The following is a 20,196-nucleotide window of genomic DNA, read 5'->3' as shown; positions in this document are numbered from 1 at the left end:
AATCATCTTGGTCACCACCGTGTCCCCTTCACAGAGCCGGGCACAAGGGCAGCAGCTCACTGACACCAGTGAAGGCACTGGCCTGCTCTGAGCCCAGCCTCGTCCCCAGCCCGTCATTATCTCAGCACCCCACCCAGCGCTAATGCTCGAATGATGAGCTTTGAGCCCACACACCCCAGATGCAAGGTTCCACAAAGGTGACTGTGTTGTTTATTGGGGTGTCGTCATGGGGGAAGGCAGTGAAGTGGTTTTGCCTCCGGTTCCCCAGAGCTGCCCCATCTAATGACTACCTCTCACGTATAAATAAGTAGAAAGACGGTCAGTAGGGAAGGGCACCCCTCTGCCCTGGAAGACCTTGCTGGAGCTTTGGCTGAAGGGTGGGGGCGGGGAGGCTGTCCTCCCTGAGCCCAGCTTTGTGGGCCAGCAACCCAAAGTCGGGGAGGGGGTGTCCGCCGCACCTCAGGGTGCTGGAATCTTTGGTGTGGACCAGGTGGCCTGCCTGGGGCCTCGGCCGGCAGCCCCACGCACCTGCACGGCAGGCCTAAGCGGGGCCTTTTCACAGCAGAGGCCGGGGAGGGGGACCTCCTGAGGCGGGCAGCTGACTCCCAAGCCTGCTTTTCCCTTTTCCGTCTGAAAGCTCTTCTGGCCACCGCGGTCGGCTCGTAGGAAAGAGACAGAAAAGGGTAAAGGGAGAGGGAAGAAGTCCCGAAGTGGAGGCCGAAGTGGTGCCTGTGGCACAAGGTTGTGCTGGTCACAGTGCCGCTTTGGGACGGGGCTGCGGTTGGGGGCGGCAGGGCGTCAGCGGCGTCCTCCCAGGAGCAGGGAGGGACCAGGGGGCCAAGGGTGGGCAGGACGGGGGCACCGGGCCCCGCCCAGCAGCGGCAGCTCTCAGGCCAGTCCCCAGTCCGCGGCCTCAGAGCCTCATCGGCTTGGAGGGCCCCTGAGCTGAAGAGATGAGACTGTAACGCCCAGGCGGGCGGGGGGGGGGGGGGGGGGGGGGCCAGGGCCGCCTGCATTTGTTCACCACGGAGATCTGGTTCTCTGGGCCGCGAGGAGCTGGCTTGCAGAGGGAGGGGCCGACAGGGAGGCTGCAATTACAGTCATTCATGCGGTGGCCGCACAAGGTCACGGCTGTCCCCTGCAGCATCTGCACTGTGTTCTTTCAGGGTGCAAGGTTTAGTGTGGCCCCTGTAGCCCACCGAAGCCTTCCCGGCTGGTCAGAGGAGCCAGCGATGTCCGCTGCTTCTCAACAAGCCCCACAGCACCAGAGGGCAGGTGCTACCTGACCGCCCAGGCCCTCCGATCTTCCACACTGGTTCTGCGTGATGCGCGACACAGCCTCTCCCATCCCTGGACTTCGGTCCTCCACGGCCAACCTCAGGCCCCCAGGCATCTTGGGGCCCCTCCAGCCAGGCGGGCACTATCTAATAAATACACCAGGCAGTGGCGAGCGGGTCAGCTCTGGGCCAGGCCCTGGAGAAGGCGAATCATGTTGTCCAGGCCCCAGAGGTAGCCATCCTCTCGGTTGCCCTCGGCCCAGGGCAGCCGGTGGCTGAGGGTCTGGTGGTCAGGCAGGGCCACGGTCTTGCCGAAGTCGATCATCCAGACTTTGGCCAGGCCGGTGTGGTCGTGCACAAAGAGGAGGGAGCTGCCTACCACCTGCAGAGGGAGAGGCAGGAGGTTAGAGGGAGGGCCAGGCGCCAGCCAAGGTCCCTGAGCCATCAGGCAGCTGAGCAGGGGGCTGACAGCATGAACTTTGGAGCCGGGCTGCCTGCGTTCAAGTCCTAACTCTGCCACTTACTGGCTGTCTGGCCTTGGGCAGGGGACTTAACCTCTCTTTATCTCTGTGTCCTCATATACAAAGTGGGAATCATGAAATAAGAGTTCCAGTTACCTCAAAGGCTGCTGAGCATGTTTTTTTTTTTTTTTTTTGGTCTTTTTTCTAGGGCCGCTCCCACAGCATATGGAGGTTCCCAGGCTAGGGGTCAAATCGGAGCTGTAGCCACTGGCCTATGCCAGAGCCACAGCCACGCGGGCTCCAAGCCGCATCTGCGACCTACACCACAGCTCACGGCAACGCCGGATCCTTAACCCACTGAGCGAGGCCAGGGATCGAACCTGAAACCTCATGGTTCCTAGTCGGATTCGTTAACCACTGCACCGCGACGGGAACTCCCTGAGCATATTATATTATGAATTCATCCATATAAAGCTCTTAGAAGAGTTGCCCGTATAAACAAATGCGCCGCAATGTGCATCGGTATCCTTTTTTGAAGCTAGGGTACAAACTCAAATGCCTGCAAGATCCTGAATGGGTCAGAGGAGGCTGGCAAGGATTAAAGGACGTGGACAGTGCCTCCCCTGTGGATGGGGCAGCAACTGCTCAGCCTCAGGGGATTGCAGCTGGCGACCCCAGGCACGTGGCTTCCTTCCTCTGGGCCTCTCCTCAGCTGCAGAATAGGGATGATGGTGACGGTCCCTGCACCTAGGGTCACTGCAGCACACTCCATGATCCACGGCTCATAAGGTGTCTTAAGATGCTCGGCACACAGTCAGCCCTCGGTACATACTGTGGGTTTTTTTTTTCCTTTTTAGGGCCCCACCCACGGCATATGGAGGTTCCCACGCGAGGGGTCGAATCAGAGCTGTAGCTGCCAGCCTACACCACAGCCACAGCCACGCCAGATCCTTAACCTGCTGAGGCAGGCTGGGGATTGAACGTGCATCCTCATGGATACTAGTCGGGTTCTTAACCTGCTGAGCCACAGTGAGAACTTCTGTTTTTGGCTGCCCTGTGGCATATGGAGTTCCCAGCCAGGGATCAGATCTGAGCTGAGCTGGGAACTAAGCCGCAGCTGCGGCAACACCAGATCCTTAACCCACTGTGCCAGGCCAGGGATCGAACCTGCGCTCCCAAGATGTGGAGAATCCCACTGTGCCACAGCGGGAATTCCTGTGTTTTGGGGGGGTTTTTTGAGATTTTTTTTTTTTTTTGTCTTTTTGCCATTTCTTGGGCCGCTCCCACGGCATATGGGAGGTTCCCACGCTAGGGGTCTAATCGGAGCTGTAGCTGCCAGCCTATGCCAGAGCCACAGCAACGCAGGATCCGAGCCGAGTCAGCGACCTACACCACAGCTCACAGCAACGCCGGATCATTAACCCACTGAGCAAGGGCAGGGATTGAACCTGCGACCTCATGGTTCCTAGTCAGATTCGTTAACCATTGCACCACAACGGGAACTCCTGAGATTTTTTTTTTAATTTTTTTTTTTCCCATTATAGCTGGTTTCTCCTGTGTCTTTAATTCAGGATTCCTTCCTCTCACCTGACTCCAGGTCTACAAGTCTCTCCCTTTTTCTAGTAGGGTTTCAAACATCACCGCTCCCAGGGCAGGCGAGCAGGTGGCTGTCAGAAGAGGAAGATGCCACCCAACTCTGGGTGGCTCTTGGCATATGCCCCAGAGGCCCAGTGTTGCCACATCTCCTATGGTGCCAAGGGAAACTGGAAATTCTGATTTTGGTGCGAACTCTCACATTTTAAATGTTGGCAACTCATTTCTTAAAATGTTAAGTCACCAGGGCGGTGAAACCAAACACAAGGACAGGAAAGATGGGGTTCCCCAGGCCCCCTCGTTGTGACTTGCTTGTAAATAAAGCCCGAAGGCAGTAACAAGGACCGAGGGTGATATTTGGTGATAACAAATGTAACAGTAGGAGTTCCCGTTATGGCTCAGCAGTAACGAATCCAGCTAGGATCCATGACAATGCAGGTTTGATCCCTGACCTCACTCAGTGGGTTACGGATCCAGTGTTGCCCTAAGCTGTGGTGTAGGTCGCAGACACACATGGCTTGGAGCCCACATTGCTGTGGCTGTGGCGTAGGCCGACAGCTGCAGCTCCGATTCGACCCCTAACCTGGGAACTTCCACTTGCCACAGGTGGTGGCCCTAAAAAGCAAAACCAAAAACAAATGTGACAGGAAAAGCTGGCACATACGGAGGGCTTACTGTGAGCTGGGATTTGAGGCTATTAACCCACTTAAACTTCATCACATCCACGAGGCAGATGCCACTGTGACCCCGTCCTAGAGGGCAGGAGATGGGCCTGTGGAGCCCCTGCCCAGGGTCAGAAGCCTGGGATCCGAACAACACAAGCCAGCCTGACTCCCAAGTCGGTGCTCTTTTCTCTAGTCGGTGATACCAAGAGAAGGGAAGGCGGGGCTCTAGGGGGAGGCGGGGCTCCAGAGGGGGCGGGCTCTAGGGGAGGCGGGGCTCCAGAGGGGCGGGGCTCTAGGGGGTAGGTGGAAGAGCTGGGAAACACCACCCCTTCACAGACTTTCTGAGAAGGGGAATGTTTCCAAAGAGACCCAGGCTGCAGAAAGGAGAGGAAAGGGGAAGGGGAGAGCCACCCAACAAGAGACGCAGGGAACAATAATTGTAAATAAATAGGGTTATAAAATAATCACAAGAGCCAGGAGTTTAGTGCACGTCTATACTCCGAAATGGGCTCTGCAAGGAAGGTTGGGAGGAAACTGAGGCCCGAGAGGGGAGGTCACATGCCCAGGGTCAAGGCAGAGGCAGCCTTCGCCCCCAGGCCACCTAGCTGGAGTCTACTCTCCTAAGTCCCTCGTGCTGCCTACCCCTAAAGAAGCAACCACCCCCAAAAGAAGCAAACCCCAAACTCGGGACCTCCTTTTATAGCTTTGGCCTCTGACCCTGCAGGCGGTTTCTCCTGATGGACCCCGACACCCCCACACACACCCACAGGGCCCTCTGTTCCCATGGTGGCCGGGGCTCGCACCTCGTGGGTCTTGAAGAAGGGGGAGCTCTCCAGAGTTTCACGAAGTTCTTCTAGGCGTGCCACGTACTTTCTCTGCGTGTGAGAGGGAGGGTTTCTGGGTTAGCTTAGGGTCTTCACCAGGAGATCTGACCTCACCCCGCACCCACAAAGGAATGGGCAGACCCCAGCCAGGATGGGATAAGGGGAGCCTCAGGGAAATGGGAGGTGGGTGAGGGGCTGGGCGCATTGGGGTTGATAGATAATAGGAATACCCACAATTCCTAGCAGCTCCTCCCACCAAGAGGTGGAGTCTTCCACTTAGAATCCGGGCTTTGGCCAATAGAACATGGCAGGAATTATCGTGGCCCTTCTGAGTGCAGCCATCAAGAGGCCTTGCTTTCTCACTTGTTCTCCTGGCCTGCTACTTCCACCGTGAGGACAAACCCAGGCTCGCCTGCTGGATCCAGCCAGGAGCCACGACAGCGAGGCAGCCAACAGACAAGTGGGCATGGCCCTCCTAGACCAGCCAGCTGGCCAAATGTTGAGCAATGCCAACTTCAGCCCAAAGGAAAAGACCGTAGACTTGGGAGGAACAGTGAGGAGCTAAATTTGGGGGCATGGGTGTCCCGCTCACCAGGATTTCGCAGTTCCCGTCCACAAAGTCCTCCAACACCTTTGTCACCTGCTCCAGCTTCTGTGTCTTCTTGAAGTTGGTGTTGCAGGTGCCATCGGCTTTCTGCAGGACCAACAGTGTCATGCCTTTTTGTTCCCATGCCAAACACCAGGTAGCCTCAGACACCTCTGGGGGCCACCCACTGGCCTCAAGCTGCAGCTGTTATTCAGGGGAAGCCAGCCCACCTTCCCAGCCCCAAGTCATCCTCCTGAGCAACCAGTCTTTCAAGTCTAATCTTGAACGCCCTGGTTGGACCCGTCTAGCCAAGAGGGCTTTGGGGGGAGATGTCTATGGCTTTGATTCAGGGCTCTGCTACTTCCTAGCTAGGTGTAGCTTCCTTTCTAGCTACTTCAGCGAGTCGCTTCACCTGCCTCAGCCTTGGTTTCCTCATCTGGAAAGTGGGAAATGTGTTAGCATCTACCTTCTAAAACTGGTATAAGGATTAGAGGATATGTCATTACATGGCACAGCACCTGGCCCACAGTATGTAAGCACTCAGTAAATGAGACTCATGTTATTTTTTATGTCCACGAGAGGCACAGACAAGCTCCCTGAGTCATTCTGCCACTCCGTGCCCAGTGCTGTGGGGTCACTGGTAACATGGAGGTGACAGGACAGGTATGGTCCGATGAGGAAGACAGACGTCGAATAAGATCATCAGAAAGGGAGATAAGAATGATGAAGTACAGGGAGTGAGGAGACAGTAAGGAGAAGGCTCTGATCCTGTAGGATGGAAATCAAGGAGGGCTTCCTGGAAGAAGTGAAATTTGGAAGGAGACAGGAAAACGACTGGGAGCCAGTGAACCAGGGAAGAGCAGACCTGGCATAGGGAACGGCATGTGCAGAGGTCCTGGGGCAGGAGACAGCGGGACACTTTCAAAGAAATAAAAGTACTTCAGTGTGCTCTCTATAGGGCACTGTAGCATAGAAAAGAAAGGAAGGAAGGAAGGAAGAAAGAGAAGAGAAGAAAGGAAGTCTCCCATCCTTCTATGAAATGATACGAAAAACTCTCCAGGACTATGCCACCTTTTGTAAGAAAGAGAGGAAAACTTAGGATATACAACTGCATTTGTTTGTATAGAAAGGAAGAAATATAAGAAATTGATAAAGAAGGGGGGGATGGAGGGACAGAATGGGAAGGACAGTAACAAGGTTGGGAGAGAGATTTCCCCTATATACCTTTTTATTATATATATATATATATTTTTTTTTTTTTTTGGCCTCACCCATGGCATGTGGAAGTTCTGGGGCCAGGGATAGAACCCACGCCACCGCAACAACCTGTGCCACTGCGGTGACTGTACAAGATCTTTAACCAGCTGTGCCACAAGAGAACCCCTATACTGTTATTTTGACATTTTAAGTTGAAGAGCCACTCAAACAATTAGATTTAATTTACAAAAAAAAAAAAAGAAAGAAAAAAAAAGAAAAAGAAGAAAGATGAAAAAGAAGAAAAGAGAAAAAGTGTTCTCCATGAGGAGGAAAAAGCCTCCCTAGCTGCTGTGTTGGATGATGAATCAGAGGGGGTGAGGACCAGGGTCTGGGAGCCCAGGGAGGCTGAGGGAGGAGAAGTCAGGGCGGGACTAGGACGGGGCTTTGGAGAGGCCCTGGGGACAGGCAAAGAAATCAGGAGCTGCTCAGGCAGACAGAAACACATAGCGTGGTTTCTGATAGACGCAGGCGTGAGAGAGAAGCAGGGCCCCGCCTGCCCGTCTTTCCATCCTCTGAAGTCTCCTGCTCGCTCTCGAGATCTTGCTTCTTTCCAGCGCCCTCTGACAGCCCGGTTCCCTGGGACGCTCTGGGTCTTAGCCCTCTAGAAACAGGCTAGCAGCTCCTGGCCCTCACCTTGATGCCCTCGATCCGAAAGCCCAGGGTGGAGGTGGAGCTCATGGTCTCCCTCCACTGCATGTAGCGGGGCTTGGTGACCGCACCCTGGGCATGTTCTTCGGGGGTGGGGGCCCCGGGGTCCACAGCCACCATCTTCTCATACATGTCCTTCCGAGGCCGGGGCCGTTCTCGTGCCTTCGCCAGCTCCTCCTCCAGGTAGGTCCTGGGAGACACAAGGTGTAGCAAAGGAAATTATGAAGAACAAAGCTGGAGGACGGATACTCCCTGATAGCAGGACATGTTATAAAACAACAGCATGGCACAGGAATAGACAAATAGATCAATGGACCAGAACAGAGTCCACAAACTGACACACACACATGTACGTTCGCCCAGTTTATGACAGAGAACGCACTGAAGTTCAGTGGGGAAAGGAAGTCTTTTCAATAAGTGATGCTGAGTGGATAGGGAGGGAAAAACCACCTCGATCCCTACCTCACACCTTATACAAAACTGAATTCTTGATTGATGCAGATCTAAACGTGAATGTTAAAAGAAAAGTTGTGAAGAAATCGTAGGAGAGGCTCTTGGAGTAGGCAGATTTCTTAAATACAAAGCTATTAACCGTGATGGAAAAAATTGACAAACTGTCCTGAAGTAGGTACGTCTGTTTATCAAAAGACATTCTTATGAGAGTGAAATGGGAGAGTTGGAGAATGTATATGTGCATTTCCAGCAAAGGACTTGTATCTAGAATACTTAAAGAATTACAAGTCTTTTTCCTTTTTTCTTTTCTTTTTTTTTTTTAGCCATACCCATAGCATGTGGAAGTTCCCAGGCCAGGGATCAAACCTGCACTACAGCAATGATCTGAGCTGTTGCAGTGACAATGCTGGATCCTTAACCCACTGCATCACAACGGAAATCCCAAGAATAACTAATCTTTTTAACAAAAGGGCAGCCCAGGAGTTCCCATTATGGCTCAGTGGAAACAAACCCAACTAGTATCCATAAGAAGGTGGGTTTGATCCCTGGCCTTGCTCAGTGGGATAAGGGTCTGGTGTTGCCAGAAACATTAAAATGGGCACTTTTCTTTCTTTCTTTCTTTTTTATTTTTTGCCTTTTTAGGGCTGGACCCGAGGCATATGGAAATTCCCAGGCTGGGGGTCTAATCGGAGCTGCAGCCACCGGCCTACACCACAGCCACAGCAACACCAGATCCAAGCTGTGTCTGAGACCTACATCACAGCTCACAGCAATGCTGGATCCTTAAACTACTGAACGAGGCCAGGGATCCAGGGATTGAACCTGTGTCCTCATGGATACTGGTCAGATTTGTTTCCACTGAGCAATGACAGGAACTCCTAAAATGGGCACTTTTCAAAAGATTTCTGAGTGGCCAATCAATGCTCAACTTTTTTTTTAGCTTTTTAGGGCCACACCTGTGGCATATGGAAGTTCCCAGACTAGGGAACTGCTGTGGTGCAGGTTCGATCCCTGGCCTGGGCACTTCCACATGCCGTGGCACAGCCAAAAACAGAAAAGTTCGCCCTGACCCTCCACCGTGGCTGGCCCGGAACTGACCTGCTGCCCATCTTGCAGTCCATGATGGAGGGGCTCTCAAAGTCCGCTAGGAGGTCTTCCATCTGGTTGAAGGCCTGGCCATCCCGCTGCACCATGCCGTAGTAAGCTGGTACGAAAGGCCGCAAGGGGTCCCGCATCAGCTGCTCCAGGCTTCGCTGCTCACACTGACAGAAACGCTTTAGAATCCAACCATCCTCTCCTGCCTGGAAGTTCCCTAGGAGCAGCAGTCAAGAGAGGGTCAGAAACTGCTTGAGCAAGAGAATCCCCCCATTTCCTCAGGGGTCAGACCCCGGCCGCCATCATCTGGCCGGACACTTCTGCAGTACTTTATCTCCCTCCCTGCAACACTCAAAATCTTGGCCAGGGGTGGTGAAGGAAGGGCCTGTGTCTGCATCTTGTTTAAACAGAGTCCAGGAGTTCCTGTCGTGGTGCAGCAGAAACGAATCCAATGAGGCACCATGAGGTTTTGGGTTCGATCCCTGGACTTGCTCAGTGGGTTAAGGATCCGGACTTGCCATGAGCTGTGGGGTGGGTCGCAGACGCAGCTTGGATCCTGCATTGCTGTGGCTGTGGTGTAGGCCAGCAGCTGCAGCTCCGATTTGACCCCTAGCCTGGGAACCTCCGTATGCCACAAGTGCAGCCCTAAAAAGCAAAATAATAACAGTAATAATAACATAAAATAAACAGAGTCCTGTTCAGAGCACCCTGTGTTCTCATTTGTTTTGTAATTTTAGATTATGAGCTCATAATTGGCTGTGGGAATTTTTGTGAGCTCTGAGTCAAGAGCATGACTCTACAGAGCAGATTTGCATTTGCTCCTGCCTAGAATCCCAGCGTACTAACAACCAGGGCCTTGTTTTTTTTTTTAAGTTAATTTACAAATCTCACATTTCCTGAGCCATGCAGATAATGTTGATTAGAATTACAAATTCTTATTGAGGCATACTGTCTTTTCAGATTCTATTTTCCTTTTTTAATTTTTTCTTTTGTCTTTTTTTTTTTTTTTTTTTTTCCATTTCTAGGGCCACTCCCACGGCATATGGAAGTTCCCAGGCTGGGGGTCTAATCGGAGCTGTAGCCACCGGCCTACACCACAGCCATAGCAACACAGGATCTGAGCCGTATCTGTGACCTACACCACAGCTCACAGCAATGCCAGATCCTTAACCCACTGAGCAAGGCCAGGGATTGAACCTGCAACCTCATGTTTCCTAGTTGGATTTGTTAACCACTAAGCCATGACAGGAACTCCCAGATTCTATTTTCAAAAGACGGTTCCCACAGAAGCTCCCATCCCACATACTTGGCTAGAATTTTAACACTCCCATCAGGAAGTGGAATCTAATTCTTCTCCCCTGGAATCTGAGAGGACTTATGGCAGAAGCACCACTGTGAGTTCAGAGCTTAAGCCGTAAAAGGAGAAGCAGCTTTTTTTTTTTTTTTTTTTTTGCTTTTTTAGGGCCGCATCCCCGGCATATGGAGGTTCCCAGGCTAGGGAGCAAATCGGAGCTACAGCTGCCAGCCTACACCAGAGCCACAGCAACACCAGATCTAAGCCACATCTGCGACCTACGCCACAACTCATGGCAATGCCAGATCCTTAAGCCACTGGGTGAGGCCAGGGATCAAACCCGAAACCTCATGGTTCCTAGTTGGATTTGTTTCCCCTGCACCACAACAGGAATTCCGAAGCAGCTTCCACCTTGTTGGCAGAGCCACTTTCCTTTGCAGTCCTGAGTTACCATGTAAGAAATCTGACTACTCTGAGGCCACCATGCTGTGAGGGAAGCCCAAGCAGCTACACGGAGACGCGCAGACAGGCTTTCCAGTGGGCAGTCCCAGCTGAGAACCAGGCAACAGCCCCCAGCAACTGCCAGGCATGTGAATGAATGAACTTGCAGCCTTTGAGTTGTCCTAGCTGACTTTCCAACTACCTCAGAGCAGCAACAAGCCACTCCTGCCAGGGCCTGTATGAATTTCTAACCCATGAGTACAATAAAAATAGTTGTTTTATTCCACTAGGTTATTTTTTTTTAAACCACCACTAAGTTTTGAGTTTTCCATTGTTGATTTTGTTAAACTCAGCAATAGTAACTAAAATACATACAGATGGCAGGCCTGTGTTTACAGTTTTGGTGGGGGCTTTGCCTTTCTCTGACTCAGATCTAAGGTCCAACAGGCAGGTAAGTTCCCTTCCTGCCTCCCTTTGCTGGTGGGTACAGTTTCTCTACTCCAGCCCACTGGCTGTTAATATAAACAAAGCATTTTTGGAACCCAGACAAGCTCACCTTTATGTATTATCTACGGCTGCTTTTGCGCTGCAACAACAGCATTCAGTAGTTATATTTATAACCTAGCCCTTCACCAAAAATGCTGCGTACTAGGTTGTGCTACTATGTGCTAAAGACATTGTGCTATGTCCTGGGGAAACATCATTATAACTGTTTTTTTTTGGTTTTTTGGGGGGGTTTTTTTTTTTTCCATTTCTTGGGCCGCTCCCGCGGCATATGGAGGCTCCCAGGCTAGGGGTCGAATCGGAGCTATAGCTGCCAGCCTACGCCAGAGCCACAGCAACGCGGGACCCAAGCCACGTCTGCAACCTACACCACAGCTCACGGCAATGCCGGATCCTTAATCCACTGAGCAAGGCCAGGGATTGAACAAGAAACCTCACGGTTCCTAGTCAGATTGTTAACCACTGCGCCACAATTAACTCCTATAACTGCTCTTTATTAGGGGCCTACTCTGCTCTGGACACAGTGCAAGGACAGAGATTGGTAACTGCCATTTATGAGGGGCCTATCTCTCAATCTCGGATTACATTGTTCTTTTTAGGGCTGCACCCGCAGCATATGGAAGTTCCTGGCCTGGGGTCGAATCAGAGCTGCAAGGCCAGGGATCTAACCCACATCCTCACAGAGACATCAGGTCCTAAACCCACTGAGCCACAAGAGGAACTCTTGATACACTTTTTTTTTGTCTTTTTTAGGGCCGCATCTGCAGCATATGGAGGTTCCCCGGCTAGGGTTCCAATTGGAGCTGCAGCTGCCAGCCTATGCCACTGTCACAGCAACTCAGGATCTGAGCCAAGTCTGTGACCTACACCATAGCTCACAGCAACACTGGGTCCTTAACCCACTGAGCAAGGCCAGGAATCCAACTCGCATCCTCATGGACCCTAGTCAGGTTCCTTAACCACTGAGCCACAAAGGGAACTCCACTTGATATACAGTTTTATTTAGCCCTTTGGTTTACCCTCCAAGGAAGGTATGATGCTCTCATATTACAGATGAGGTTACTGAGGTCCAGCGAGAGAAAGGAACTTGCCCGATGGCGTCATCCACAAATAAAGAGCAGAACGAGGGTCTGAGCCCTGGCTCATCCACCCCTGTGGATTAAGATGTGCCCCCCTCCCCGCGACATGGGGATAACAGGGACCAGCCCTCCACCTGGATATTGGAATGGCCTGGCCCGGGCCTAAGCACGTCCCATACCAGCCGCGTGAGCTGCAGGCTGTCAGCAAGTGCGTTCGACAGATGGGGAAACTCAAGGACCAAGAGCAGGCCCTTCGCCAGCGCAGGCATCTCTGGGCCGCCCTGCCAGGCCTCCACCCCCCTTCTCCCCCTGCTCTCACCGGAGTGTCCAGACAGCTGGACCCAAGGGTAGTGTTTGCGGAAGGAGACCACGAAGGGGGAAGACTTCAGCACGGTCTTCAGCTTCCTCCATGGTTTGTTCTGTGGGGCAGAGAGGGTAGGGTCAGGGCTGAGGCCAAGGATGGAGGGAGATGGGGTGGCTGCCGTGGGAGGGAAGCCAGGGGGACCTGGGGGTCCTTCCAGGACCAGGGGGCTTCCCGGGCTCACTGGTCCCCAGCTTGTTGGGGTGAGCGGAGCCCACTTCCTTCAGCAGACACAAGCTCCCCAATGGCCTCAGCAAAGGCAGAGAAGAGCCTCTGTTCGTGTGTCTCGGGTCTGTTATCACTTTGTTGCTGTGTCATTTGTCCCTCTCCAAGGAGTAAAGATGGGCAAGGTTTGCTGCCGTCCCCAGCAACCCCCAACCTCCCCTTGACAGACACACCCCAAAACGTGGAGGCTGCTGTCCCTGAATGAGGTCAGACCTTCCAGGGAAAATGACAGAGGCAGGCGGCGATGGATGGAGGCTGAACCACAGAAGGAGACAGAAGCAGAGACAGATGACAGGGTGATAACAGAGACAGAGAGACAGGGACAAAGATGGGGACTGCAGCAATCATGACAGCTGCTCACCAAACAGCTCCAGCCCGTCCCCCTTCCAGGGACAATCCTGCCCTCATTCTTCACTTTTTTTTTTTTTTTCCTTTGCTCTTAGGGCTGCACCCGTGACATATGAAGGTTCCCAGGCTAGGGATCGAATCAGAGTTGTCACTGCTGGTCTACACCACAGCCACAGCAACGTGGGATCCGAGCTGCATCTGTGACCTACACCACAGCTCACGGCAACACCAGATCCCCGAGCCACTGAGCAAGGCCAAGGACTGAACCCACATCCTCATGGATACTAGCTGGATTTGTTTCTGCTGAACCACAGTGGGAACTCCCAACCCTGCCCTCTTGAATTTAGCTTTGGCCAATGAGATGTGAGCAGACGTGTCACTTTAGGCCTTAAAGCCAACAAGTGACTCTCCCTGCTCTTTTCTCTATCATCGAGGGGTGGCAGGCTGTGGGAAGAGAAAGAGGCTCAGTGAAGACAGCATGGTGCAGGGCCTCCCCACCCACACTGACCCACGGTCAATGTGAAGTATGAACCCAAACTATCCTTTGTTGCTCCAAGACACTGAGCTTGGGGGTTGTTTCTTACGACAGCAAATCCTGACCTCTTCCGACTGACACAGAGATAGGCATGCAATTACTAGACGAGAAAGAAAGAAAGAAAGAAAAACAGAAAGGGTGACACAGATACAAAGTAATGACAAAGAAAGAAAAAGAAACAGGGAGTTCCCGTCGTGGCTCGGTGGTTAATGAATCTGACTAAGAACCATGAGGTTGTGGGTTCGATCCCTGCCCTTGCTCAGTGGGTTAAGGATCTGGCGTTGCCGTGAGCTGTGGTGTAGGTCGCAGATGCGGCTTGGATCCCGAGTTGCTGTGGCTCTGGCGTAGGCCGGCGGCTACAGCTCCGATTAGACCCCTAGCCTGGGAACCTCCATATGCCACAGGAGTGGCCCAAGAAATGGCAAAAAGACAAAAAAAAGAAAAGAAAAGAAAGAAAGAAACAAAGAATCAAAGAAAAAGAGAGAGAGCAAGAGTGAGAGCGAGATAGAAGGAGGGAGAGGGAACGCACAACAAAAAATCAGAGAAGCAAACAGAAGACAAAGATTTAGTTATATCACGTTGACTCAACTGAGAGCTTCTTGAGACCTGGCGAGTGCCCGATTCACTGCACACGCACCCACATACACACACATGCTCCGCTCCAAGCACACAGCATGACCTTAGCCAGGACTGAGAGAGTGGAGAGAAAAAAGCTGAAGGGCTCATCTCCCTCAACCCTGGGGTCAAGGCCACGTTCTCTCCCACCCCCTAGAGCCCAGCTACCTAGCGGACATTGGAACTGATGGTGGGAAGGACATACAGAGGCAGGAAGGGCTATTCCCTCCCCTCTTCAGCTGCCAGCCGGTGGAAAGGAGGTGATGAATAAAAGTTCCTGTTTACTAAGCACCTGGAACATTCCAGGCACAATGACAAAGGCTTAGTGTGCCACAGCCTACTTAATCCTAAAAATACAAACCCAGAAGGATTGTGGACTGTGTTACAGAGGAGGAAACAGAGACTCAGAGGGGCAAACTCACTTGCCTAAATCACACAGCACAGAGCTGAGGTTCTAGCTCTGGTCTGACTCCACTGCCCTGGGCTTATCCACTACAGCTCTGCTAGACTACAGGCTCTAAGGGCAGGGACTGGGGTTGTCCTGGTTACAACTCTGTCCCCAGCCATGGCCTAACACACAATTGCTGCTCCAAAAATGTTGCTTGGGTTGCAAGAAGTTGATTGAACCTGTCTTCCTTTTTTCTTTTCTTTTACCAGCCACACCTGCAGTACATGGAAGTTCCCAGGCCAGGGGTTGAATCTGAGCTGCAGCTGAGGCCTAAGCCACAGCCACTGCAACACCAGATCCAAGCTGAATCTGCAACCAGGACTGCAGCTTGCGGCAATGCCAGATCCTTAACCCGCTGAACAAGGTCAGGAACGGAACCTGCATCCTCATAGAGACAAAGTCAAGTTCTTAACCCACTGAGCCACAACAGGAACTCCCTGTCTTTTTTTCTTTTTCTTTTTAAAATCATAAGTCGAGTCAGTACCCTCTCTCTTCTCTTCTCTTTCTTTTCTTAGATCTAATGGTTAACCTGGGCTTTCTGAGATGGTTTCATTACAGCTGCAACTCACATGACCCCCTCCTCCAAGAAGCCCTCTCTGATACCCCAGGTCTTGCCAGTCACCTTCTCTGGACTCCCACAGCCCTCCAGGTTCCCCCCCGCCCCCCCACCCCCAGCCCTGACCACTCTGAGCTGTCACTGTCTGGGGAGGGGTCTGTCTCCTCCACTGGCCTGGGAGCTTCATGCAGGCAGTATCTGGGTCACTGCTGTGTTCCAAGCAAAGCCACTTAGGGCCAAAGACGTAGCAGAGACTCAGGGACGGCTGTCCGATTCAGAGGACAGGATGGATGTGAGAAGGAAGGAGAGGAGGAAGAAAGCAGCTGGGCCTTTAAGGTCAGATGGGATTTCAAAATGAAGCGAGAAGGAAGCGAGGGGTATTCTGAGCGGTGGGAACAGCTTGAGCAATGAGCGGAGGCAGGACGGCAGCAGGGTGTTCGGGGAACAGCGTGTACTTCGGCTTCTTGCAGCAGAAGGGGTCAGGAGGGGAGAAGGGAAGCTGAACGTCAGAAGGAGCCTGGAGACAGGAAGCTCTGAATACAGGACTGAATTCCTGATTGCTATCAGGAAGGCCCTCGGGAGCCACAGAAGACTCTGGAGCAGGGAGCTTTCAATCAGAGTGGTGCCCTGAAGGCAGATTCTGGAAAGAGGAGGAAAAACTGGAGACAGAGAGGCTGGGGAGGAAGGCAAGTTGGGGATGGATCCACACCCTGCAGGGCTTAAAATGACCGGGTTTTCAACTCAGCCAGAACCGAGTTAGAATCTGGACCAGACCTGGCCACCTCTAAGCAGGTGACCTCACCTCTCTAGGCCTCAGTTTCCTCTCTGTGAAATGGAGATAAGACTCAATGAGTTAATGTGGGGAAAGTGCCTGCTCTTCAGTAAGGGTTTGAATCTCAGCTCCGTGTCTTCCAAGATCTGAGACTCTGGTCGAGTCTCCATGCTTCGGTTTCCCCATCTGTCAAAGGGGGATAATAGGAGCTACCTCATCGGGCTGCTGTGAAGACAAAATGAGTTAATATGAGCTAAGAGCTTTAGCACAGGGCTGGGCACGAGCAAGTGACCGCAGTTATTTTTGTTTCTCTGTTCACTCCAGCTCGGCTGTTCTGAGATGCCCAGGAGCTGAGGGAGTAGGCGGAGAGAAGAGAGATGGCAGAGGGCCCCAGAGGGTCAGCACCTGGGCTCTGGGACAGGCAGGTTGAGGCAGGTCTGTCTCTTACATCTGCGGCCACATGTGTGAGCGCATTCCTAGGGCAAGCATGTGGGGTGAGGGGGGCTCAGGACAGACTCCAGCCAGGGGCCCTGGGACAAAGGGAGGACCCAGCAATCTGCCCCACGGGAGGCTCTCACGCCTGTCTCCACTCTGACCTGCCCTTCTTGAACCTGCCTTGCCGGTCGTCCTGATTCACCGGAGGGGAACCGCACCCAGGCTGGGGGTGAGGGTGGAGGACGTAAACAAGAATCTGCAGGAGCACCCTGGGGAGCTGGGGGGCAATGCAATGGGGAGATGGGACGATCCCTCGCGAGGCAGCGGGGGGATGGGGTCCCCTAGCACTTTGGGTTCACGCAGCCCGCTGAGAATCTGGTAAAAGCTGGAAGCTCACTCCCTACAAAAGTGAATGAACTAAGAGGTGGTGAAGGCTGGTGACCCCTTCAAGCAGCTACTGGCCCGAGACTAAGCGAGGTGGAGTAGAAAGTGCACGCTTTCTGTCTCCCTATACTAGTGCTCTTTAGAGTTTGGGGTCACAGACTGTCCAGAGGGTCCAAGAGAAGTCAGAGAACTTTGCTGCAAAAATGTGTGTATACACACGGAAACTCACACAATTTCAGGGGTTCCTGGGTACCATGAAGTCGGCTGGTGGCCATCCATGTTACACCCCAGGACTGGAGGCGTAGGCTGGGGGAAAGGAGAGAATTAGGAAGGGGGAGAGGGTTAGTGACCCTGCTGTCAGAGGGAAGAGGTCAGTGGATGGAAGGGGTGCCTGGAGACGAAAGCTGGTGAAGTTGCAGAGAACTTTTCAAAGGAAAGGCAGGGGGAATCTGGGATCTGTGGGGATGTGGCTGAAGGGCAGGATGGGTCCCACTCACCCCAGACCTGTCCTCAGGGTCGCTGGTACCTCCACCCCCGGCCACCACATCGTCCTCAGACTCGTCGAAAGAGGAGGCAGAGGAGAAGCCACCACTGCCCCCCTCAACCCGGGAGGGGGGTCCCACTGGCTGAGCCTCAGGCTCAGGGGTTTCGGGAGTGATGATGAGGCGGGGCACGGGAGTCAGGGGGCTACACTCCAGGTGAGAGTACAGGTGAGTCACCAGCTCCCCGTGTTCTGGTTCCTCTAATGAGCCATCTTGGTTGGCCTCCCCAAGGCAGTCTGTCCCAGGCTCTGTCTGGGATCCATGAGTATCTTGGGCCTGGGGACCATCAGTGCCAGACTGTGTCCAGAAGCCATCAGTAGTTTGTGGTGTTGGGAAACCATCAGTGCCAAGCTGTTTCCAGGCTGTTTCATTATCCTGTTGTATCTGGGAACCATCAGTATGCAGCTCTGTCCAGGAGTCTTCAGTATCCTGCTGTGTCCTGGAGCCATCAGTGTACAATTCTTTCCAAGAGCCATTGGCACTTGGCTCTGTTGAGCGAGGAGCCCCTTCTGGCTGAGTCCCAACGCTGGACCTGTTCTGGTGGGTCCTGAGGTTTTCAGCCCCGGGCTTGACCCTCTCTGGCTGGATCTGTGACCCTTGTATTTCTAGGTCTGTCCAGGGCCCATCAACCCCTGGCTGTTTCCAGAGGTGAGCCCTCTCTGGCTGAGGCTGGAGGTCGAAGCTGTGTGCATCAGTCCATAAGCCATCTGTCCTAGTCTCTGTCCAGGCACTGGCTGTCTCCAGCGCTGGTTGTGTCCGGAGGATGGACCTGCCTGGCTCCGTCTTTTGGCTGGGCCGCACCGTATTCGCTCCTAAGCCAGCTGCTTCAGGCTCAGCCTGTCCGTCGGTCCCCGACTCAGGCCCGAGGCCGGCCCTCTCGGGCTTGGTGTGAAGGTTGGACCCCTCGGCCTCGGCCCAGGGCCCGCCTCGCTCCGGCGGCCCGGCCGGGCCTCCAGCGCCGGGCCCAGGTCGCTGCTGCCCAGGCTGCCGCCGCCGCCCCCCTCGCGGCGCCGCCAGTCCCATGCGGGCCGCCCCCGGCAGCGCCCCGGCCTGCACCTCGCTCAGGCTTCCCCGGCACGGGCAGCGCCTCATGCCCGCTCCCTCGGCTCGGGCTTTGACGGCCTCGGCCCCTCCTGCCCCTTTAAATCCCGCGAGGGGTGTGGCTGGGGAGCCCAGACTCGCAGGTTCCGGCCCACGGAGCTCCAGCGCGCCCAACCACACAAGGGTTAACCGATACTCTCCCCCCGCCTCCCAGGGAAAGCCCCGAAGCCCCGCCTTGCCGGACGTGACGTAAGGGGACGAGCCTTGCGTAGCCCCTCCCATCTCCACTGGGGAGGGCGGACTTAGGGCGCCTGCAGCCCGTCCAGATCGAGTTTGGTGTTCTGGTGTCCTTTCTGTGGGCCAGTGGGACTCATTGCTACACCCTCTACACCCTCGCAATTACTGCAACCTCCCTTCACCTTCGAGTGACTAAGTCCTGCCGATGAGCCCAGCAGCGCACCTAGTTTTCACGCAGCGTTAGGGAAGGGCTTTCAGAGCGTTGGGAATTCCACTTGCGTGGGTTCGAGACACGCGTCTGCCAGTTCCCAGCCTTGATACCTTAAGCGAGTGACTTCCGCTACCAAACCCCGCCGCAGCCCCAGACTCAACTTTCTCACCTTTAAAATGATACATTATTTTACTGTGTTGAGAAATTGTTCAATGCCATAAAAGCCAATCACTTAAAAAAATTTTTTTTTAGTTCAGTCCTGATGCAGTGGAAACGAATTCGACTAGGAACCATGACGTTGCGGGTTCCACCCATGGCTTCACTCAGTGGGTTAAGGGTCTGGCGTTGCCATGAGCTGTGGTATAGGTCGCAGATGCAGCGTGGATCCCGCGTTGCTGTGGCGTAGGCCAGAGGCTGCAGCTCCGATTCAACTCCTAGCCTGGGGACCTCCATCTGCCACGGGTGCGGCCCTAGAAAGACCAAAAAAAAAAATTTTTTTTTTTCTTTAAGGGCTGGGCTCGCTGCATATGGAGGTTCCCAGGCTAGGGGTGGAATCCGAGCTTCAGCTGCCGGCCTGTGCCACAGCCGCAGCAATGCAGGATCTGAGCCGCGTCTGAGACCCACACCACAGCTCATGGCAATTCCAGATTCTTAACCCACTGAGCAAGGCCAAGGATTGAACCCACATCCCATGGACACTAGTCAGATTGGGTTCCATTTTAAGAGCCAATCAGGGAGTTTCCCTTGTGGCTCAGCAGCCGGATTAGTATCCATGAGGATGCGTGTTGCTGTGGCTGTGCCAGGCAGCAGCTGCAGCTCCTATTAGACCACTAGCCTGAGAACTTCCATATGCTAAGGGTGCAGCCCCTAAAAAGCAAAACAAAACAAACAAACAAAAACACTAATCACTTTTACCAAATGGGAAATTGAGGCCCAGAGCAGTGAAAGAATTTGTCTAAGGGCTGGAGTTCCCATTATGGCTCGGAGGTAACGAACCCCACTATCATTCATGAGGACAAGGGTTCGATCCCTGGCCCTGCTCATTTCGCTAAGGATGTGGCATTGCAGTGAGCTGTGGCAGACTCAGATCTGGCGTGGCTGTGGCATAGGCCCACAGCTGTAGCTCTGATTCGACCCCTGGCCTGGGAACTTCCAAGTGCCACCGGTACAGCCCTAAAAAAAAAAAAAAAAAAAACCTAAAAGTTGTCTAAGGTCAAATGAGGTTAAATGAGGGGCAAAGCCAGGGTCTTAATCACTGAAGCTAGAATGCTTGGTCTCAAATCCTATCTCCAACAAGAGACTTAACTCT

At 53.4% G+C, this 20,196-nt stretch overlaps 1 protein-coding gene across 1 annotated transcript; it reads right to left on the bottom strand.

Annotated features, from left to right (window-relative positions):
* Positions 1 to 187: 187 nt before the first annotated feature.
* Positions 188 to 18,633, bottom strand: ITPKC (inositol-trisphosphate 3-kinase C). Its single transcript, XM_047790836.1, has 7 exons — positions 17,354 to 18,633; positions 12,497 to 12,596; positions 8,863 to 9,076; positions 7,297 to 7,501; positions 5,413 to 5,514; positions 4,800 to 4,871; positions 188 to 1,659 (listed from the first exon to the last, which is right to left on the bottom strand). Exons 1-7 carry the CDS (start codon positions 18,488 to 18,490, stop codon positions 1,456 to 1,458), a joined length of 2,034 nt encoding a protein of 677 aa, XP_047646792.1. The 5' UTR covers positions 18,491 to 18,633; the 3' UTR covers positions 188 to 1,455.
* Positions 18,634 to 20,196: the final 1,563 nt, after the last annotated feature.

Source organism: Phacochoerus africanus, chromosome 8 (assembly GCF_016906955.1).
Source record: "Phacochoerus africanus isolate WHEZ1 chromosome 8, ROS_Pafr_v1, whole genome shotgun sequence".
Classification (NCBI taxonomy): Eukaryota; Metazoa; Chordata; class Mammalia; order Artiodactyla; family Suidae; genus Phacochoerus; species Phacochoerus africanus.
This window is presented reverse-complemented; position numbering and strand designations above follow the sequence as displayed.

Excerpts from the sequence above, each read along its gene's own strand:
- ITPKC (XM_047790836.1), bottom strand. The coding sequence starts at position 18,490 with ATGAGGCGCTGCCCGTGCCGGGGAAGCCTGAGCGAGGTGCAGGCCGGG. Across the intron at positions 9,077-12,496 it reads CCAGCTGTCTGGACACTCCG|GGAACTTCCAGGCAGGAGAG; the intron begins GTGAGAGCAGGG and ends TGCTGCTCCTAG. Across the intron at positions 5,515-7,296 it reads TTCGGATCGAGGGCATCAAG|AAAGCCGATGGCACCTGCAA; the intron begins GTGAGGGCCAGG and ends TTGGTCCTGCAG.